The sequence below is a fragment of the Bidens hawaiensis genome, unplaced genomic scaffold (assembly GCF_021521415.1).
Source record: "Bidens hawaiensis isolate Kalapana, Puna unplaced genomic scaffold, B.hawaiensis_p1.1 tig00032616_1, whole genome shotgun sequence".
Classification (NCBI taxonomy): Eukaryota; Viridiplantae; Streptophyta; class Magnoliopsida; order Asterales; family Asteraceae; genus Bidens; species Bidens hawaiensis.
Genome location: NW_027495569.1, coordinates 50,096 through 74,104, shown reverse-complemented (window position 1 = coordinate 74,104; position 24,009 = coordinate 50,096). Strand labels below are relative to the sequence as shown.

General features: G+C 44.5%; 1 protein-coding gene and 1 long non-coding RNA gene across 2 annotated transcripts; both read left to right on the top strand.

Moving 5' to 3' along the window:
* Nucleotides 1–1,494: 1,494 nt before the first annotated feature.
* On the top strand, nt 1,495–14,844 carry LOC143583854 (glutathione S-transferase APIC-like; the record flags this gene model as incomplete). The annotated part of the gene is made up of 4 exons (XM_077066052.1): nt 1,495–1,602; nt 13,850–13,942; nt 14,084–14,132; nt 14,278–14,844. Coding segments are annotated over 4 exons (678 nt in total), but the record flags the coding sequence as incomplete, so codon positions are not given.
* A 3,100-nt stretch (nt 14,845–17,944) lies between these two features.
* Nucleotides 17,945–18,953, top strand: LOC143583861 (uncharacterized). The gene is made up of 2 exons (XR_013144254.1): nt 17,945–18,099; nt 18,260–18,953. It is a non-coding gene; the product is annotated as an uncharacterized LOC143583861 (long non-coding RNA).
* The last annotated feature ends 5,056 nt before the right edge of the window (nt 18,954–24,009 follow it).

Here is a 24,009-nt window from a genome sequence, read left to right as displayed (position 1 = left end):
AAGCACCATTTGGAATTCGCATAGCGTGTCGAAAATACAACAACGTAGATTTTAGATATCCGGATGGCTTCCGACAACTGGGGAGCGATACCTTGTCCTCTTGGAAGGGCGGTATCATGGAACACTTCGAAGCTGTTATGTTTAAGCGCCTCATGGAGGTGGCTCGTGAAGTTGGTTCGAGTATCCTCGCCCTGAAGCTGAGGAACACGTCATAACGAAACGTTTGCGCAATGTGTTCCATGAAATCACAAGTAAATTTGATTTTGTTTAATGAAAATGTAGGATTGAGTTTTATTAATTAGTTGCATAATAATTTCTTGGTTGTTTCTAAGGTAGGTATGAAGAGATTCCAATGAAAACACAAGTAGCAATCAAAAAACATAACGCGGTTTGGAGGTCAATTTGACAATAATAATTATTATTATTATTATTATAACCGGCTGAAGTTCGAGAATTTTGGTACCTTTATTATTTATGAAATCATCATATTCTACACAACGAGTCAACGTCTTCGTAATGTTAAGGATGCAACAAAAATGATTTTTTCTTATCACCAATAATAATGCAATGAGGAATCTAATTTTAAAAGACTTATATTCATATATAAGTAATTAATTAACTGCTGTTCAAAAAATTATATAAAAAAAGGCATTAAGGTTTAAATAAAAAAACTCGTTTAAAATCGGCTCAACTCAAGATTTTTTACGAGTCGATTGCGAGTAGCTTGGCTCATTTATACCCCCTACCCATAATTCATGTTTGAAAGTAACTCATCAAGTTAGATATACATAAATCCTAGACTAAGTTCATTTCTTTCATATTTATTCCTCTTGTTACATGTTTTCATCTAAAGATAGACTTGCATCATAACCTAGCTTTAAGTGTTACAACCACAATAGACCATGGATCAATCGTTGATGTGCTGTTATAACACATACTCTTGAAGACTTGTAAGATCTTTTTAAACAGTTGTACATCATTATATAACATGTTTTGTGAAAGAAAAACAAATTTTCATGAGAACTCAAGCTAAAATGTAATTAGTTCCTACATTTATATGATTTCTCATTTCCAATATCATGTTCACTTGATGATCCATCCAATTTATTCATCTTCATGCTTATCTTCTAATTACTTCATCTATTGATGTCATGAACATTTGGTGATTCCAACGGTAAACTGTATAATATCTATCAATAATCATATAACAACTACAACTGCTGATACCCTAACACCGAAATACTATCAAGTAGTGCTATGAACAAAATTTTGGACCTAGTGGTATTCTAATATATGTTTGGTAGCCCAGACTAAGCTCTCCATAGATCAGCGTGTGACTACTAACACAAATGCTTAAGTTAAGACTATTTAAAGTAAGAGTTAAAGGCTAAAAAATCAAAAAGCCAAAGTCCAATAACCGAAAGAGAAAAGTTAAAGATAGTATAAGGACTAATAGTGTAACTTATAGACATCTATATATAATGCGCATTCAAGTCCTGCTTTAGCTTCTCTTTATTATTAATTCCAAAACAAATCAAACATTGTTTCTATGGCACTAAAACTGTACGATCCCTGGGTTCGGAGTCAACACAGCGTGAAGAGGTAGGTCCCAGCAGGGCTCAGTTGGTCCCGCATGACTCACCTTGAACAGGGATGCCTGCGCAAAGACCATCTACTCCCGCAGGAACCCACCTATGCTCAGAGAAGCCTACGCGCAGTATGCAAGCTGCATACGCAGGGAAAAGCCTCCCAATGGTAAAGTAACCCGCCTGTTCCCGCAGTTGCGGATACAAGCCATCAGGGAAGGCTACCCGCACAGCATAGCTACACGCATAAGGCTTAACACTTACAAATATTCAGTGTCACCTGAAAGAATGAGCAAAGGCGGGAGGGGGAAAACTCCCGCCAAAATGGGGCCAGTCCGTATGATGGAGGATCTTTTGCGTGATACCTGGCGAGGTAAAGACAAAAGATCTGACCAAGAATGCGACAGCTCACTGACAGCAGCGTGGCAGACAGCACGCCACTGCACTGTGACCAATAGCCGCCGCCTGCTCACCAACTCCTGCCAGAGCACGTGCCTAGCCTGCAGTTGGTAGAAGACGAAGAGTGCACGGCACGCCTGCTCTATGTCAGACGCTACCTGTCCACCACTCACAGGCAAGGCACGTGCATAGGTTACAGTTGGTAGCGTGTTGGGCCGGCTAAACCCCTTGGATACCCACCTTCGGCTATAAAAGACAGCAAATGGTATTATCATTTCATCATCTACTATCTCGTATAACTTACTTGATAACTGCTCTAATAGTATTCATATACTTTTATATTCAAAGAGCAATATAGACTGATTCTCACGCCGGAGGGTGGTCACAAGGAGGAACCCCCCCCTTCTCAGTGACGAGCTTACGGTGTCTGTTTTGCAGGTTCCCTGAAGTACAACTTACTCTGCTGGACCTAACCTTCGTGGGAAACATTACTTAGCCCCCAGATTACCTATAATCTGCCCGGGGTCACTTAGTGTTTCTTCATTGGCGCCATCCGTGCATAAAAGCTAGAACTACATCTTTCTCCAGTTTTTCAAAACTTCCAAGATGACTAGAGAAACTCCGGTAACCACAACCCCAGCCACTGGGGTAAACACCGGCAACACAATGTTTACAAACACTACCCCAGCCACCCAAGCTGGGGGAAGTGAAATACATTTTACGAACACTACCCCAGTCACTCATGTAGGGGCAAGTGGAGTAAATATTCCACTGGGATTCACTGATGCCCAGCTGGAAAAACGAACTCGAGCCCCTCGCCAAACACTTGATCAAGTGAAGGCATGGGCCGAGGCACGTCAAAGAGAATTTCAGGCCGAGTTGGAAGAACGCTTGCGTTCAGTCCAACAAGCTGAGGAATTCGGTAGTACTCGCCAGCACCTCAACATGAGTAGTGAGTGCGAGTACTCAGACGACGAGAGGGAAGACTCCGACACCGACGCGAACCCTCGCCATAGGGCGAAAGGGAAGCGTAAGGAAACGGACCCCCAGCCAAAAAGGAATTTTGGGGAAGCATTCCAACCAGTCACGGAGAAAAGCTCGCGTGACTTCTCCAAGGCCTTTAGACCTACTGCCACAAACGCAGGAAGGTCAAAATTTGCTAGGGACATTGCAGAAGCAATCGCCCCGAGGAGTGCCAAACAAATGTCCAACATTGGCACATACGATGGTCTATCCGACCCAGATGACCATCTGAACAGGTTCATTGCGGGGGCAACCGTCAGTAACTGGACGGAGCCCACGTGGTGCTACATGTTCCAGATGACTCTGGTAGGAGCAGCCAGAGCATGGTTTGACCGTTTACCGGTCCACCACATTTATGACTGGGCAGACTTCCAGAACAAGTTCAGTCAACAGTTTAGTCAACAGAGGAAGCACACTGAGGAGCAGTGGACGATCCTCAACTGTGTGAGAGAAGAGGATGAATCCTTACTGGACTTCATCACCCGCTTCAACTCCAAGAAGCTGAGTCTGGGCAACGTCAGCGAAGACCTCGTTCGCGCCGCTTTCATTCAGGGCGCTGAGTACCCAGAACTTATCCGCACTTTGACGGGTAAAGACGGCATGCCATCCACATGGGATGCCATAATGACGGCAGCCAAGCGCTTTGCCGAAACGGAGAAACAGCTGGGAAGAGATCTCCCCCAGAATACAAACCTCTACACACAGAGGACAAGGGAGAACAATGTGAGAGCCGCCCGGCTAAACAAAAAGAGGCGGCAAGGTATTTGGCAGTCAAGGATTAACTTTGACACCCCCTCAAGCTCTCGCCCTCTGGTTGGCGGAAGGGACAACACGCACCCTTCCAACCGGAAGAACCGTTGGACGCCACTCACCAAGAGCGTCACGGAGATATTTGCCACGGAAAAACTGCCATGGCCAAAAGCCCCAGCGATCCGACAGAAACCCAATGCGGATCAAAGCAAGTCTTGTGACTTCCATGGGACAAAGGGCCACAGCACTGAGGAGTGCACATCCTTGAGGGACATCGTTGAGACATTCGTCAAGGATGGGAGGTTGCAACACCTCGTGGCATCTATCAAGAAAGGGGGAAGAAACGACAACAGGTACAGGGGTAACGGACGAAAGCCCGTCGACATCAGCATCAACATGGTCCATGGTAAGGTCAGAGGAAGAAAGAGACCGATGACCGAGCCATGCGCATGGAAGGAAGCAGAAGTGCGCTTCCCGCGAGTGCCGGGAGGCCCAAACAAAGAAGGCCCCATTGTCATTAAAAGCCAGCTGGGGCACTACATCACCTCCCGCACACTCGTTGACAATGGCGCATCGTCGACAGTGATGTACAGGCAGTTCTTCGACAAGCTCGACGATGAAGACAAGGAACGCCTGGAGACGGTCTACGCTTCAATGGAGGGGTTTGACGGCAGCATGAACACTCCCTTGGGCATCCTATCTTTCCCCGTCACTCTCACCGATGGGAATTATTCACGCACGGAGGATGTGGATTTTGTTGTAATGAAAAAACCACATCATACGTATGACATCCTATTCGGGAGAGACGGGATGGCAAGATTCAACGCCGTGGTATCCTCAGTCCACGGCATGATGGGATGGCCAACAACTGACGGCGTAGCGATGATCACGGGCATTCCCCAGGTATGCATCGCATCTGTCTCTTCTAAACCCAAACCGAAGATGGCCAAACAAACCATCACTGAACCTGAACAGTGGGCATTCAATGGGAAATATCCTGATCAGGCCGTTACCATTGGCCCGACAATTGTTGATCCAACACGCACCTTACTCAAGCGCTTACTGCAGCGAAACGCAGACATCTTCGCGTGGACACCAGCCGACATGACTGGTGTACCCCGGAGTAAGGCAGAGCATAAGCTCAAATGCGATCCGGCCGTTACGCCGATCGTACAAAAGCGCAGAGTAATGGGGCCCGAGCAAACCAACGCGTGCAGAACCCAAGTCAAGGAACTCCTTGATGCGGGCATCGTGCGCGTTAGCAAATATCAAACGTGGGTTGCAAATCCCGTAATGGTACCGAAGAATAACAAACAATGGCGCATGTGCATAGATTTCAAAGATTTGAACAAAGCATGCCCCAAAGATTGTTATCCGTTACCAGAAATTGATCTCAAGGTGGATTCGGTGGCACCATTTCGCCTTAAATGCTTCTTGGATGCGTATAAGGGGTACCATCAAATCCACATGGCTGTAGATGACCAGGACAAAACCGCCTTTCGGACGCCCGATGGCACATTTTGTTATAAAATGATGCCATTCGGACTTAAGAACGCCGGGTCCACGTACCAACGACTAATGGACAAAGAGTTTCACGCCCAAATTGGGAGAAACTTGGAAGTCTATATGGATGATTTGGTCATCAAAAGCCCCGAGCCAGAGGCGATGTTGAAAGACATTGAGGAAACTTTCAACACGCTCAGAAAGATAAACATGAAGCTCAACCCGAGCAAGTGTTCATTTGGGGTGGAAGAAGGGAAGTTCTTGGGAGTCATTATTACTAAAGATGGCTTCAGAGCGAACCCTGAAAAAGTCGAAGCCATTGTCAAAATGGAATCACCTACCACCATAAAACAGGCTCAAACACTGAACGGACGACTAGTCGCGCTTAACCGCTTTTTGGCAAACCATGCGGATAGGTCGTTCCCATTTGTGTCAACACTAAGAAATTGTTTAAAGAAAACGCACTTCCGCTGGACACCAGAAGCGGAAGCAGCTTTCCAGGAGATTCGATCACGCCTGATCGAACTCCCAACACTCACAGCACCACAAGCGGGAGAGGAGTTAATCCTATACCTCTCCGCAACAGATAGAGCAACCGGGGCAGTCCTGCTTGTAGAACGAAAAGGCATCCAGATGCCAATCTATTATGTTAGCCGCGTGCTGGCAGACGCGGAAACCCGGTACTCTACCCTGGAAAAACTGGTCTTGGCACTTATACACGCTTCACGCAGGTTGAGACGATATTTCCAGGGTCACCCAATCACTATTCTCACCAACTTCAAACTCTCAAATGTTCTAGGCAAACCCGAGTTATCGGGACGCCTAGCCAAATGGGCAATTGAATTGGGAGAATATGCGATTCAATACAAGCCGAGACCAGCCATTAAAGGCCAGGTCCTGGCTGATTTTATTGCAGAAGTCCCCGCTGCGCGGGAGAAAGAGTGCCAGGAGGAGGTTCAACCCTCCCCAGCACACGAAATCGATGAGGTCTGGCGACTCTACACTGATGGAGCAGCTAGTAACGAGGGTTCAGGCGCAGGGTTAAAATTAACAAACCCAGCAGGCCAGGAATATACTTATGCTATTCGGCTGGATTTCCCAAGTACGAATAACGAAGCTGAATATGAAGCATTCCTGGCCGGATTGAGGATTGCGCGTAAAATGGGTGTAAAAAATTTGGAAGCCCATGTAGATTCCATGCTAGTGGCAAACCAAATAAACGGGACGTACACGGCTGTAAATGACACAATGGCCCTGTACCTCGCCCAGGCCAAAGCCATCATGCGCGATTTTAATGATTGTAAAGTGATACATGTCAAGCGCAGCGAAAACAAATCTGCGGATGCGTTAAGTAAGCTTGCATCACTGGCCTTCACCCACTTGGGAAAGGACATCCGCGTGGAACTCCTCGAAACACCATCAGTCCCGCACAAGGAAATTTGTGTCATCCAAACCGGTACAGAAACATGGATGACCCCAATAATAAAATACCTTGAAGCAGGAACGTTACCAGAGTCGAAGTCACAGGCAAGAAAACTACGCTGTAAAGCACTGAATTATCAGCTGGTCAATGACACCCTTTACAGACGTAACTTTCTTGGCCCATTGTTAAGATGCGTAGACAACCAAGATGCTGACTACCTCCTAAGGGAGGTTCACGAAGGCATCTGTGGAGTACACGCAGGCCCCCGCGCTGTGGTAGCCAAGCTAAACAACGCGGGATACTTCTGGCCGGGTATGCATATGGACGCGTTGGCATACATCAGAAAATGCAGATCTTGTCAGCTTTACGCACCCAACACGCATCGCCCGAAAAATGAACTTGTTCCTGTCACTTCCTCGTGGCCATTTCAGAAGTGGGCCATTGACGTGACAGGCCCATTTCCAACAGCAGCTGGGAATGTTCAGTTCCTAGTGGTAGCCATTGACTACTTCACCAAATGGATAGAAGCGAAACCTTTAGCCCAAACAACTGCAAAGCATATCAAAAAATTTATTTGGGAATTTATTATTTGTCGTTTTGGACTTCCACAGAATTTGGTAAGCGACAATGGCACCAACTTTGCTGACAAGAAGCTACAGCAGTGGCTGAAAGAACTTCAAATCACCCACACCTTTACCTCAGTGGCACACCCGCAAGGTAACGGTGAGGTAGAAAGAGCAAACAAGAGCATCGTCGAAGGCATCAAGAAAAGACTCTTGGAACACAGATCCGGCTGGGTGGACGAGCTTCCGCACGTCCTTTGGGCAAACAGAACGCTGAAGAAGACCAGTACGGGAGAAACCCCGTTCAGTCTCACTTATGGCACTGAAGCCATGATCCCAGTCGAAATCGGTTTACCCTCACCAAGGGTCTTAATCCAACCAGAAGACAATGATGCGGAAAGACGGTTAGACCTTATGCTAACCGAAGAGCGCAGAGACTTAGCCGCCGTGCGTGAAGAAAACTACAAACGACAAATGCAAAAGTACTACAACACGCGGGTAAAACTCTGCAACTTCAAGGAAGGAGACTACATACTGCGTAACAACGAGGCTTCGAACCAACAACGCCCAGGAAAGTTGGCCCCGATTTGGGAAGGGCCATACATTATCAAAGAAGTTCTGGGAAAGGGCGCGTACCGGCTCGAAAGGCTCGATGGCACTCCCATCCCTAGAACATGGAATGGAGCTCAATTACGCAAATGTTATATGTAGATCAATTCCAACTTGTAAAGAAAAGGCCTAGAGCCACTTCTAATGGAAATGATTCTCCTTTCATGATGTATTGATAGCTTGTAACCTATGAACTTCCCTTACGAGAAGAAGTAGTTGCGTGTGGAAGGCGGCAATACCCGCATAAACACAACGCCAAAATGTTAAAAAGTTCTAAGGAAAACCTACACGCAGGTCAGATGAAGGTAAAGTTTAGCCATCCTTGTAAGTGCAAGTGACGGTCTTACCCGCACAATCACGAACAAGGAAGCCAAACTTAACTTACCATCTACCACGTTAAAAGGTTAACTTATGAACACTTAAAAAAGGAGAAGAAAAACCTACACGCAGGTCAGATATAGGTCTAAAGTTAAAGCCATCCTACTAAGTGCAAGTGACGGTTACACCCGCACAATCACGAAAGAGGAAGCGAAAACTTTAGTCCATTATCAACCACGTTCAAAGGTTTAACTTAATGCCTTAGAAATTTCGAAAAGGAAACCTACACGCAGGTCAGATAGAGGGTAAAGATTAGCCATCCTACCAAGTGCAAGTGACGGTTTTACCCGCACAATCACGAAGGAGGAGGCGAAACTTTAACCCATCATCAACCACGTTCAAAGGTTCTTATTCTAAACACTTGGAAAATTGCTAAATCAAACTAAGTATGCAAGTCATAAGTTTATAAAGCAAGGAACCCAAGGAAGGAAATAACAATCTTATACGCAAAGAGATTAATATTTCACAATCAATTACAAGAATGGCTGGGTAACTACCCGCCTAAAAGAAATCTATACAAAGCTAAGTCTATCCTAGCAGCGGGAAGGGATCTTCAGGATCAGGCTTCAGGGCCACCTCCGCTTGGGCCAGCACCATCAGAGCGCGGCTGCCCAAGGAAAGCCTTAAGGATGTTTAGCCCATCATCAGCAGCAGCAGCTTCATTCACCTTCTCCACCACTGGATGCGGGAAGGCAGCGTACTGGTTCACAGCTTGGTCATAAGCAGCTTCAGTGTTAACATTGAATAAAGGGAAGTTGGAGGGCGGAAAGCCTCTCTCAGCAAACCCTAGACCAAGCAGGAAGCCAGTCTTCTGCCCATCCTCATGAGAAGCGTTGAGGGCTGCGCTCATCGCATCGTCATAAGAGGTCTCTGAAAGGACCTGACGCACAACCTACAAAAGAATTAAAGTTAGAACATTTTCTAATTACGAGCAGAAAGCGTAAAGAAAAAGAGGATACCTGAGGCAACGCTTCTCGAAGCAGCCATTGGAGGGTAGCTTGACTTTCTTTGTAAGCACGTTCGGCTCCGCTTTTATCAAGGTTGGCAAGTTGAATTTCCTTGGCGGCAGCTTCTTCGACGCTTTGAAGTTTCCTCTCAGTGCGGTCAAGCACCCCCCTCTGGTCAAGGATCTCTTGCAGCTTCTTGGCATCTTCCATTGCCAAGGCGTCATGAGCATGTTGAAGAGCTTTTAATTTGCATTTAAGCTGCTCATTCTCTTCGCGAAGCGGCTCAGCAACAGCTTCAGCCTTGGCAGCCCTCTCAGTTGAGTTTCGCGCAGTCTCCTTAGCCAGCCGAAGCTGTTCATTCACAGCTTGGGCAGCCTTGGAGCGGGCCTCGAGTCGCGCCTGGACTTCAACCTCGAGGGCCTTGAATGCCTTCTCCTTCTCGGCTGCGGCAGCGGCCAACTGCCGGTTCTCCTCCCGAAGAGCCCGCGCTTCAGATACATCTTTGGCGCGAGCTGCTTTTAACTTGTCGTTTTCACGACAAAGCAGCTCGACGCGGGGCTGCGTTCGGGCCTGGAGAACCCGAAGCTCATTGGTTAGCCTACCCTCTTGGTAGCTAGCCATGGCTTCCCCCAACGCACCATGAGGAGCAGCGTGGCGAGCCCAGTCCACGCACTCCACAGGGGTGCGAAGGGTTGTTCCTCGGCGTATGTTCCATCTTGGAACATACACTTCATTGGAATCCGACACTGCAAAAGAAACAAAGGCAGTTAGGAAAAGATGACAAAAATATACAAAGAAAAAAGAACCCTACGTACCTGTAGGGTCAATAACAGGCCGATAGCCGCCAAACCCATCACCTGAACCTAAAGGAAATCCATCCAACAGGTCAGGCAGACGGGAAGGTGGCATAGATCGGCGGGAAGCCCGGCGCGTACCTGATGGTCCGGCCGTCGGTGCCGTTGGCGCAGGTATAGTGGCAGCCGCCGTGGTAGCCATTGTTGGCGCCGACTGCTCAGCAACAGTGACCGCCGGCTCCGTGAAAGATGCTGTAAAAACTGCACTCACGGCCGGCGGAGACACCTTCGCAGCTGGAACAGCCTCAGGAAGGCTGGAACCAGCGGAAGCAAGCGTAGACGCTTGGGTCGACGCCTCGGGAAGGCTGACCGAGCCTACCGTCATTGGCGGGGGAATACTTACTCCAACTCCACCCTGGAATGCGTCAACATCCGCACCTGCACGAGCAAAAGTGTTAGAAAAATTTATTCGAAACAAATCTAGACAAGAATTATGGGGGTACTTACGGGGTCTCTTGAGCTTGAACGCACGGACGAGCGGGGGCGAACCCGATGGAGCCGGCCTCTTAACACCGGTAACCGTCGTCGTCGCTGCCTCCCCGGAGGTAACACCTGCAGCCTCCGGAACGGTGGTCTCTTCACCACCGGGCTTCCCCGCCACCTCTGCATTATCTGACTCCGAGTCAGATAGGACTACCGGGTCGGCCGTAGAGGCCACCTTCTCCTTGCCTTTCCCGACGGCAGCCTTTTTCTTCCGCACCAGCGGAGGACCTTCTGCGGATTCCTCAGAAGAAGAAATGTCATGAACTCCAGCAGCAGGCACAGCATTGAGAGGATCAGGGTAGAAGATAGGCTTACCTGGCCGTCGGTGGCTCAGGATCTCTTGGCCTGGCGGGTAAACCTCCACGAACCGACCCGCAGTCTGCTCTAAGATGGGCAACTCGTTCTCGTCCAGAGCACGAGTACCCATCCGCGCAGGACCATCTTCCTCCCGCGGATTCAGGAGCGATTGAAGATCGTTACCCTCTGAAATCAACAAGAAAGTTAGAAAAAATCGTAGTCAGCAAAAAGAAACAAGACATACCATAAGGGGTAGAGTTCGAACCATATTCAAGGACGATCGGAACCTTATCCGCATTCGCCGCCTTCCACACCCGGCTCATCCCCAGCATCACCATCGCCGACTCTGGAAAACGGAAAACCGGGGACTGGACCCGGGATATCTTCGCGAACCATTCCGCCTCCTCGTAGTTGATGGCGGGAAGGTTCGGAAGCGGCTGGCCATTCTTGAACTTCATGGCAATGGGGATGGCTCGAGCGGATATGAAGAAGAACTCTCTCCTCCATGAGCGAAGACTCCGCTCGGTGGCACAAATCTTTAAACCCTTGATACGGGTTGTAAGAGTGTACCACCCTTGGATGCACCTCCAAGTATAGAAGGTCATCAGGCGGTCAACGAGGGGCTCAAGGCCCAGTATCCGGCACACCCACTCAAAGTGCCGGACCTTGGCAATAGCCATGGGGTGCACCTCTGTCAAGTGCACACCGTGCCTCTCTAGGACACGGTACACAAACTTTGTCAACGGAAACCTAAGGTTCCCATAGACAAAGAATGCAGCATAAACCCCGATCTTGCCACTTGGGGCATCGTACACAGTATGGTGGGGCTCAGGAAACTCAGGCTCGAGAGACTCGAGCATGAACTTCCTGACGATATACTGGTACAGCTCGGCAGGAAGAGAACACTGGCATTCACCAGCAGTCTTCTGGTCATCAGCATCGTGAGAAGACATGGTGGAAGAAGAGATTTCGGAATAATGCTTTACTGAAAAAGAAATTCGCCGGAAATTACTTGAGAAGAAGAGATGAAAGTGGAAAGTGTGAATTGCAAATAACCTTCTCCCCCTTTATATAGTAATCGCAATTAATGCGATGCATTTAATACGGAAGAAAGAGAAAGCAAAGGTGCAATGACACTATGACGCGTGGCAAAAACAAACTGGCAACAGCTGTCAAAAGGACGTGTGCCAGAGATTTCGCGGCCACGCGCCCGAAATCCCGTGCCCACGCGCCTGAAAAAGCAACTGGAATGACCACATAATGTCATGTCGCCATAACTTCTGGCACGTCCTGACACAGTCAGAAGAAACCGTCGCACGACGTTTGAGGTATTGGGTTGTTATCCATCCACCAACCCTTCAAATTTCAAAATTTAAAAATTTGAAGACTTAAGGTTCAAAAAATAAGCGGGAAAATACCCCTTGGCAAACAAGTAACCATAAGCCGGGTGTGGGTACAGTGTAAAGGCAAAACCCTTCACATACCTAACACCCGCAGGGAATTGAAGCCAAAATATTTGGCAACCAAGTAACCATAAGACGGGTGCGGGTACAGTGTAAAGGCAAAACCCTTCACATACCTAGCACCCGCAGGGAATGGACGCCAGGAATACCTTGGAAGTAAAGTAACCGTAAGACGGGTGCGGGTACAGTGTAAAGGCAAAACCCTTCACATACCTAGCACCCGCTGAGAATTGAAACCAAGAAGGATCTTCTGGGCAATGCTTGCGGAAGCGGAAATAACATCCCCGCATAGCGGGAACATCGAGTACTACGTTGTTTGAGGCTCCAAGATGGAATTGGTGGTTTAAACATAATTGATCACTATGTTCAAAACCTACCAGAACCACAGGGAGAATCCGCACAACTAAGACTCAGTGCTCCTGACTTGCGAGGAGGTTACAGACCTACCCGCATCATACCCAAAGACCAAGCAGGAAACTCGGGAATTTCTGCAAGTGACAAGGACTTCCGCGGGAAGAACCCCCATGGAAAACCTTACAAAAACCCCTTTTCAAAACCCTTTGCTTAAGTCCAAAAGTTCACCTCACTTTATTAGACATTCATGAGAAGAACATTGGACTGGGGGGACTTGAAGAGGTAGGTCCCAGCAGGGCTCAGTTGGTCCCGCATGACTCACCTTGAACAGGGATGCCTGCGCAAAGACCATCTACTCCCGCAGGACCCACCATGCTCAGAGAAGCCTACGCGCAGTATGCAAGCTGCATACGCAGGGAAAAGCCTCCCAATGGTAAAGTAACCCGCCTGTTCCCGCAGTTGCGGATACAAGCCATCAGGGAAGGCTACCCGCACAGCATAGCTACACGCATAAGGCTTAACACTTACAAATATTCAGTGTCACCTGAAAGAATGAGCAAAGGCGGGAGGGGGAAAACTCCCGCCAAAATGGGCCAGTCCGTATGATGGAGGATCTTTTGCGTGATACCTGGCGAGGTAAAGACAAAAGATCTGACCAAGAATGCGACAGCTCACTGACAGCAGCGTGGCAGACAGCACGCCACTGCACTGTGACCAATAGCCGCCGCCTGCTCACCAACTCCTGCCAGAGCACGTGCCTAGCCTGCAGTTGGTAGAAGACGAAGAGTGCACGGCACGCCTGCTCTATGTCAGACGCTACCTGTCCACCACTCACAGGCAAGGCACGTGCATAGGTTACAGTTGGTAGCGTGTTGGGCCGGCTAAACCCCTTGGATACCCACCTTCGGCTATAAAAGACAGCAAATGGTATTATCATTTCATCATCTACTATCTCGTATAACTTACTTGATAACTGCTCTAATAGTATTCATATACTTTTATATTCAAAGAGCAATATAGACTGATTCTCACGCCGGAGGGTGGTCACAAGGAGGAACCCCCCCCTTCTCAGTGACGAGCTTACGGTGTCTGTTTTGCAGGTTCCCTGAAGTACAACTTACTCTGCTGGACCTAACCTTCGTGGGAAACATTACTTAGCCCCCAGATTACCTATAATCTGCCCGGGGTCACTTAGTGTTTCTTCACAGCGTGTTCAGGCTTGTTTATACGAGAAGGAAGTCGATTTCGAGTTTGTCACAGTCGACTTGGCCGCCGGAGAACACAGAACGCCTCACTTCTTATCACTCAGCGTACGTATATGTTTATATATATATAACTCGTATATACACCTAGCTAGCTAGCTTCTTTTCTTTCACTTTAATTAATATATTAGACATGATGTTTTACTTATACATAATAATAAAAATAATAATAATAATAATTACTTGCAGCCGTTTGGTGAAGTTCCAGTGTTGGAAGATGGTGATGTCACACTATTTGGTAATTAATTAAACTCTTCTATAACACGTTGTTGTTGTTCTGTTTCTAGCTAACTTGTTGATTTTAAATTTAATTAATTGCAAACTTTCATATTATGTAGTATGGTTTAAATATTAATTAATGTATTTGGTATATATATGGACAGAATCAAGAGCAATCACGCGATACATAGCGAACAAATACGAAGGAAAAGGAACAGAACTAATTATATCAAAGGATCCGATTAAGCTCGCAATACAAACGGTTTGGATGGACGCCGAGACTCAGAGATTCGACCCACACTTCTTGAAGCTAATCGAAGCAACAATGCAGCAGGGCGGTGGAGACGTGCGAGAGTACGAGAACAAGCTAGAAAAAGTGCTAGACGTGTACGAGCAAAGGCTGAGGGAGACCAAGTATTTAGCAGGAGACTGCTTCACACTAGCGGATCTCCACCACCTCCCGGGCGTGTATTTCCTGCGGTCCACCAAGGCGAAAGGGTGGTTTAGGGGGCGACCGCACGTCCGCGCCTGGGCGGCTGATATCCTTTCCCGGCCTGCTTGGGTTAAAGTCGCAGCCATGTCTCCATGGTGAATACATTCATTAGTTAATAATCAATGTGCTTAGAATAATATTGTTGTAGTATGTCTTGATCGGGTCTGTTTAGTCAAAAGTCGTAATTGATCAGCTGATGTTGCTGATATACTTTATATAATCTTATTATTATTTTAAGTGTCATGTATCGTCACTTTTCTAGATACAATATTTATCTTTTTAACAAATTCTTGGTGCTATGGATTTTTGTTTGTTCATATGGGTTTTATTTTATACAAACCAATGTGTCATTTTTGCGATATGAGACAAGAGTGTATTTGTTACCTGATATATAGATGGGTTAAAGTTTTAAACGATGTTATAATAAGCAAATCACACGGTTAAGTAAACTTGTCTGAAGTAAAAATTAGCTTTATTTATAGTAATTTAAAAAAAGCGTATTAAGAAAATTAAAGAATAAGTATTTGTTAAAAAAGATAAAAGATAACTTTATAAAACTTACTTTAAAAAAGGATGTGTTATTCATACACCCTTAATAGGGTGTACATAGAAGATAAAATGTGTGTTAAAAGGGTGTATGGATATCAAAAAAGGGTTTATGGATAACCATTGCCTTTAAGAATCATATGATAACTATATTGAAGTTCATGAAGCATATAATAATAACTATATTAAAGTACATATGTAGAAACATAAATTGATTAAAAGGAAAAAAAAAGAATATATCTTGATTCATTAACTGAGCGTCATGTGCCCAATAAGGAATATAACTAATGCTTGAATATGAATATTATTAACTGTAATCAGTTAATGTATGTTATTTAGTTATCAGACTTGTGAAACTGAAGACACAAGTAGGATCTATAAATGACTTCCGTTAAGGTTATCTCAACAGTACTATTACATTCATTCATCTTTCCATAAGTAGAATTGTAGAAATAAGAAAGAGAGAGATAAGATGTTAAAATATGAAGTAGTTTTTATATAAGTCAGGTTGATTATAATATAATACAAACTAAGCAACACTTTGATGTGTTTTTGGGTATAAAGTTTAAAATATTATTAGGCGTGAGTAATTAATAATCTAAAGTACACATAAATGTCAAACCCACGATTGATTGAAAAGAGTGATACCTCTTATACGCCTTTAAACAACCTCCTCACTCAAAAAAAAACCTAGTTAAAAGTAGCAAGATAATCCCTGAAGAAATGTTCTAACGTAAATATTTTCTTTAATCTCATGATACTTTAAAAAATATATTACTCCATAAGTGAATGATTTAATCGTCTAAATGAAAACATGACGTCACAGAGTTTTTCTTTTTTGTTTAAGTTCCCCTTGCTATACAACCTCGACTCATAATGTTATTCATCTAATCGTATCGTTATTTCTATTTTAAAGACCAGAAGGATCTTCAACCCTTTGGATAAAGTTAAATCATTTATTATATAAAACTAGTTTTTATCCGGCGCAACGGTGGTAAAACCAAGTGTTGTCGGCCCCAAGCATTGAGCTGGTAACTCGACCCGAATTCTGTCGGTTTCGATGACGTGCGTTATTGTACCAGAATTAAAACCAAATATAAAACGAAAACGTATAAAAGTTGATGTAGACTAATAGGGTGACGTCAGTTGATAAAACTCGAGCGTTAGTAAAAGCTGATTGTTGTCGAACCCGGAACTAAAACAAAAAAAACACAAAAAATTAGCGTTCGCTCGACTTTCAAAAAAACAAAAACAAACCTTACGGACCAGTTCGGTGCCGCCAAGTGGCCCAATAAGGCACTTGCGGCACCAAACTTTTAATTTGTTATATATAATAATAATAATAACGATTATAATAATAATGACAAAAATACGTTAGTTATTTCTTACTAAGGAGAGGACGGATACCAATATAGGTAGAATGCATGCCTTTCAAACCATATGGCAACACTGTCGCCACCTCATGTATGTAGGGTGCACGACTTCATTATATGACAAATATTTAACACATAAAATTAATTCATTTTTTTTACATTTATTATACTTGGAGAACCAAAAAACAAATAAAAAATTATAGGGTACTTGTGGTTAGGTGTTTTCAATAATTTTATAGATTTTGGACACTTGAGGATAAAAATGAGATGACACGACAAGACTTGACGATGCACGAGTAATACCTATGAGTGCTCATTCCCCCTTAACCCATAAACGTGATGTCCAGAACAACTCGTTTTGGAACGATAACATACTGACATTTTATGTAAACGTGATATAAACTAAAAGGAACCTAGCATTGATAAAGACAAGTCATGAACGTTGAAACGTGTCAAATAAAAAAAAAAAAAAAGTGCTGACGTTGCAATGACGCCATCTTTCTAGAACTAGAACTTCACCATCTTGTTCTCATTGGTCAAAGAGTGAAAAAGTTGACCACACAAGTCTCTACGCATTGATTAACGAACACACAATTACTTAGAAAAATGGTAAGAAAGGTGAATATGCCTAGGTGCACTAGTTTCGAATTGTTGCTGCTCACATGATTACTCTACGTGACGAAATCAACAACTATAATAATAATTAAGACGGATTGGATGGCTCCTGAAAATATAGGGGTGGGGGGGGGGGAGGGGGGGCTACGTGGCCTTGATAAACGATCTCGTTACAGTAAGCTTTGGTCAAGCTCATATGCGATATCTTAAATGAGCCAAAGCTTGACTGTGTTGTATAAAGTTAATACGCAGTAGTCCAAAGAGTTAAAACAAAAATATTCATAAGGTTCGAGCTCTTACAAGATAAGTAACACAAGTTTTATTTGAGGCTTACACTTGAGTAGCTTAAGAGCGACTTGACTCATTTGAATCCCTGAATTTATGTCTATTTTAATAAAAATAATAATAATTAGAGTAAAGGTACCTCTTTTATGAACATATCAAATCAAGCAAGAGTTTTAAGGGTTAAAATGCAATAATAGAAATCAACTAACCAAAAGCGAAGATGGATAGATAATCTAAGGACCATTTATGTATTTCTATGTATATATGCTTATATATATACACTTTCACTTCCACAATTGCCTATTAATTTAATAATTTGTGCTACCTCTTTGTGGTCTTAATTCTGATCATTTCATAAGAAATTAGCTGCTAATCAAACAAACAATATGACGGTAAAAGTGTTCGGATTCATGGGTTCAAACGCAGTCTATCGTGTTCTAGCCGCTCTCTACGAGAAGAACGTCGATTATGAGTTTGTTAGTCAACATGGGCATCTTGGAACACAAAAGGCCACGTTTCCTAACGCGCAATGTATGTATATCATATTATTAGATTTCAAAGCCCGTATCATTCGTTAACTTCAAATTTATCTTGTTTTAATCCGTATATATGTATGTTTACGCAGCCCTTTGGCCAAGTTCCAGCGTTTGAGGACGGCGATGTCACGCTTTTCGGTAATTAACCCTTCAAATTCAAATTATTGCTAGTTGATTTTACTATTAAAGCAACAAGCTGCGTTACTAGCCTTTTCCAGTTTTCCTTATAACAAAAATGAGTCTTTTAATAATTGTATTTATAGATTTAGGGTCATAACATTATTGGTTACTTTTTCAGAATCAAGAGCGATTACGCAGTACATAGCACGCAAATACGTGGGCCAGGGAACGGAACTTATAATGAAAGATCCGATACAAACGGTGTGGATGGAAGTCGAAAGTCAAAAGTTTGATAGAGCATCATGGAAGCTAATGGAAATAGCAATGGGTCGTGTTCGTGCCACCCAAGAACTAGTGGCAGAGAATGAAAAGAAGTTATCTGAAGTACTTGAGGTGTACGAGGCACGACTAAAGGAGAACAAGTATTTGGCAGGAGATAGCTTCACGCTAGCGGATCTCCACCACCAACCGAACATTAATTTTTTGATGTCGACGAGGGTGAAGAGGATGTTTGAGTCACGACCACATGTACGCGCGTGGGTTGCTGATATCCTGACCAGGCCTGCATGGTTGAAAGTCATGGACTTGTCCCCGTGGTGAACGTGAGGTTTGTTGTGGTTGTGCAATGAGTGTTGCACGTTATGCATGTTATTCTTGTACCATTTACTATGGTTATGTTTAGTCAAATTTGATGAGCGATAAATTATTATTTTCATCGTCATAGTTTCTAGAAACATGTTTTTATAATATTTATTTGGTTGTGTGGACTTTTGACTAGTCGTTGTCTACTCAACTTTATTATTCTTTGTAGCATGACTCGCATTATTATTTTATTCTTAAAATCAAAATAGTATTTAGTGCTATTAGATTTATTTGTATATTCTACATTCTTAATCCTGATCGTATATCTCTAATAATTGGTTATGGTGAGTGGTGACCGTATGAAAGCAAATGTAATGATGATATTTTTCTTAGTCTTTAGAACCTCTATTTTTAAATGATTATAGTTTACATGATACAACTAAAACGGATAGGTTATTTAAAGCTATACGGTAGATAGTACCATATATTTTTGTAAATGTGGGAGGATGAGTCCTCATTTTATCGGACCCATCAAGGTTACCGTTGAGTAGGGCAAGTTGCGTGTCATTTGGAACTACTAGATGAGTTGCATGGTATTCACAACACGTTCCATGTGTCTCATTTGTGCAAATGCCTAGCCGATGAAACTTCATATGTAATTTTAGACGATATTGAAATTGATGATAAACTCAACTATGTGGTGGAGCCCGTAGCCATCCTTGACTTTTCCTGAAAAGTCAATCTACTCCGAAATTGTGCATCTAATCAAGGTACAATAGAAACATCGAAAGAGCTCGCTTGGTAATTGAAAGAGGAAAATGTAAGGCTTCAGAAAAATACGACATCCCAAGTTTTATGATTTGTATTTGAATATTAGTTAGTATATATTCAACAATTTTAAGATTCTAATCGACCATTAGAGTAAGGAGCATCACTTGGTAAGTGATTTCACACCATTTGTCCTTTAAAGTTTTGAGTATAAATGGGTATAGAATAATTCATTAGTGAAAGGGGTGGTTGCGCAATTTGTTTCCCGATTATCTGACTTTCTATTGTAATTGGATCATTTTATTATAAATGAAAAGTTAAATTTTGTATTAGTGAAATAAAATAACTTTGCTGGATGTGTTGGTATCTCTCATTTCATGGTTAGATATATTCGTTTAAGTAGTTACAATAATAATGTATGATGAATTATGCTCATTATCCATGACTTAGCTTGATTTCATGAACTTAGCTTGATTTTATCCGGGGAATCAAACCCCTGTCAGTACCGTTGGGGGGGGGGGGGGGGGGCACTATGATACCACTATACTAGTTGCGCTTCTTGTCTGCGTTGGAATTAAGAGTGTTCAAAAGTATCTGAATTCGAATCCGTATCCGAACTATTAAATTTAATATATAAATTAATAGTGGATCTCATATGCTACCAGAGTACCAATTAACTTCCTAAGTGGGTGTTTGGGATTCCTTATAGCTCCTTATACTTTATATAAAGAGTTTTTTATAAGTTACAATATCCTAACGTATAGAAACTCGTTTTTCTTCTTTTAAATGGTTAATAAGTTATATTACTCAAACAATATTTTAACTTGTAAAAGTTAATAAGTTATAAGGAGAAAAAAATAATGAAACCAAACACCCCCTAAAATCAAGTTCAGATCTTAAACTATATTTACACCTCTCATCCTCCTTGCCTCCTCGGATCACCTCCGTCGTCAGTCATCACCTCGTCCGTCGTCAGTCCTCACCACTCCAGCCCAGCCATCGTTACTCGAGCCCTCCGTTCTCCGTCCACCACCACCACTCGAGCCCAGCTTTGTCACTTGGGTTGTTTATTTTCAAAGAGTTAATGGGTTGTGTTTGTTTTGAACACTCCTAGTTGGAATACCATTATTATTCTCAGCTCAGCTTGTTGAATCGATAAACCTGGCGGATTGAGAAGAAGTCAAATTGAATTGAGCAAACAAAACACAGGTTTCTTTTCTCTCTTCTGATTTTGATTCATTCAAAATTTGATTTGTTAGGGTCTACTTGAACCATATTCACTTTTCACCTAAATCATCATCATCATCATAAACTTTATAATCCACTTTGTGTGAGAAAATATTGATCCTTTTATATATAACACAAACCGAACTACATCTGGATAATGGGTAAGCGAGCAACAAGCTGCGCCGCTATCCACTTTTGAATCGCAAAGCCTATTCTACTAAATATAAATCCTTGGTTCCTTGGGCTCTGCGAGTCACTGTGGACCACCTTTTGCACCCGCTCCAAGAAGCGTATCGCCTCGGGAGCTAGGGATCCAAAAGTGTCGAAGGCAAACGGAATGAACACGTGCTGATTCTCCAAACACGATGTCTCATGCTTAGCAACCTTCCTAGACTCCGCTCTCAAAACCGCCTGTCCCGGTACGAAGCCACTGTCTCTCAGCCCCACCAACGGGGACACCCCAGTGAGGTCAACACACGCATGCTTACCCCCTGCCCAGCCAAACACAAGAACATCCGCAGGACGCAGGGTAGATCTTCCCTCACGCGGATCAGTCAAAAAGTTAACAGGTGCCTCTTTCTTGGCTGAAATCCCGGCACGTCTAAGCACATCCCATAACACATCTCTAACCCAGTCATGACGATACTTGAATCCCGGCAATTCCTTACAGTGGAGGGCATGCTCACCGAATCTATCCAAACAAGCTTTTTTACAAATGAGGCATAATTCATCTGGAGGGAAAAGGGGAATTATAAGCCAGTATTTAAGGATGGCTCTGTATTCAATTGCCGACATCCGTTGCCCAAGACCTTCAATGGGCACAACAGTCAAAAAAACCTGGGCATGAGCCCCATTGAGACAAGCTAAAACTGTCTTTTGTCTCGGGGTCATATCGAATCTCTCCTCCAAATCATGTACGTGTTTACCATAAAGAGCACTCGCCAAGGTTTGTTGAGGTTTCTTGGGGGCGGTCTCCTCATCAGTAAAACCGCCTATATCAAGGTTCGGGAGAGTTGTTCCAGTATTACCAAGTGCAAAAGAGTAGTCAGGATCTATCCCCGTAACACCAGCGTTTCGCAGGACGTGGTCCTGCAATTTCCATGACTGAGACCTGGAAGCCACAAATGCATATGCGGAGACATCCTCAGCCGAGAAAATTCCTAAGCCTCCGCAACGCATAGGGAACGAAGCCAACCTCCACTGGAGGTCCCCAAAATGCGGTCCTCCACACACAACAATATCTTCAATTGCCCCCCGCAGGCCCGCATCAAAGATGGACACAGCCTCTTTGACATGTTCAGGTTGACAGGTCCGGAGCCCAAACACTAAATTAGCAACCCCCATGCACGAGCGTAACAAAAGGAGCTCACTTTGGGGGTCCCTCAGGTCCGGCAGGCGTTTCATAAGTTCAACCGCCCTCAAAGCTCTTTTAGTTGCCAAAGACCGAATAAACCTTGCATCCCGACTAACCGCTCCCCCCAAGAGTTTAACTCCCATCGCAGGCCTGCTAATCTCTCCAGGGAATAAACCCGACACTTCCCTCGAATCATCACATGACGGCCAAAAAACCTATGTTTTTCGAATATTAAGCCTAAGCCCTAGAGACGCCCCCTCTGAGCGAATAATGCCCAACGCTCTAGCGACCTCCTCAGCCTTACCAATAATAGTGCCATCGTCTAAATACCAAGCATGGAAGGGCAAGGAACAGGTCCCCTGCACCCTAAGGATGAGCGGATGAAGGACCAACGCAAAAAGAAGAGGGCCAAGGGGGTCCCCTTGCTGCACCCCAGTAAAAGCCCCGATATGAGTATCCCCCACATATAAACGGGCGGGGCGGGTATATAAAAACTGGACCCATAGGAAGATGGATGGACATATGCAGCTAACTTCCCTGAGAAGGGTCGTCCGATCCACCTCGTTGAAGGCGTTAGAAAAATCAACAGTGAGCATAGCCAGGGACCCGTCAGAATGAAACGCGCTCAAAAATCTGTTAGCACTATGCAATACCGCTTCTGCCCCATTAGGGATCCCAACCCCGAATTGAAAATCCCCTAGATAAGCAGCCACCTTTTTCCTTATTTTACGCATAGCGACTTTCGACACCAATCTTCTCCAAATGGCCCCCACTGCGATGAGTCTAATTCCATTGTCAGGCTTCAACAGGGGGGTCAACGGTGCCGAAGCAATGAACTCCGCTAGAACTTTTGGACAAAGCCCCCCAAGCCACAAGTTGACAACATCAGTGATGGCCTTTAAGAGCCCGGAGGCGGTCGGAGACCCGTGGCCACAGAAAGCGTCTAAAATATGTTGGGCCCGCAAACCATCCCTCCCACAAGATGTACCTTTCGGGAAGGTTTTAATACATTCCAACACACAATCACAGTCCACCTGCAAGGCTGGTTCCGATGGCACGACGGAGGGCATGGTCGGGGGGTCCACCACAGGATGTTTATCAATCAATGCTCTCAAAGTATCCCCCCCGGCAGGCGCGACCCCGGATGAACACAGGACTTTGATCACCGCTGTGTAATGGTCGTCCGCTACCTTCCGGAGGCACTGCTTGATATTGCCCCCTCCCTCTTCTTTATGTTGGCAATCCCACATCACTGGAAGTTCAAGGAGCGGTAGCACCAACTCTTCTAAACCTGCCCCATCTTTCCAAACAGCCAAAGCCCGCATAATAAAGCTACATTGAAGCGATTTCCTGTTACCGGACCTTCGTTCTTGCCTAGTAGCCGGTTTGACAACACGTAACGTGCAACGAGGCAACAACAAAAGTTTAACCCAAGCCTCAATAGACCTCGGGGCATCCACCACTTTACGGAGCCCCCCTGACAAAGCCTGGGCAAAAGCCATGCGACACGCGGGCGGGATACTCTTGACAATGACAATAGGAATGGTGAGGACGCGCTCAAGGAGAGCGACATCTACCACAAACGTCTCAGACTGACCACTCCCAAGTTCCACCTGCGAATCGCGGGGTTGAGGGATCCCCACAATAAAATCAAAGTCGCCTCCTGCACGTGGGGTGCATTTAACAACTTCTTTTCCGTGCAGACAAGGCCTATTCAAGGCATGCAGGGCCATGCACTCCCCGCATAACCAGTTCTTAAGCAAGCGCAAGGTTTCGACAACGTCATTGTAGAGTTCCAAGTCCGAAGCAAGACGCTCCTTTATTAGTTAGTTAGTTAGTTAATCTGCATTTGATATTGAAATATTAGGCATTTCATTCAACTTGTAAGTAAACTTCTCACAAACAACGATGCTATGTTATGCATTTGCCACTCCTAAATATATACAATAATAATAATTAAATCCATGAACTACTTCTATTTCTATTCTATGCATAAT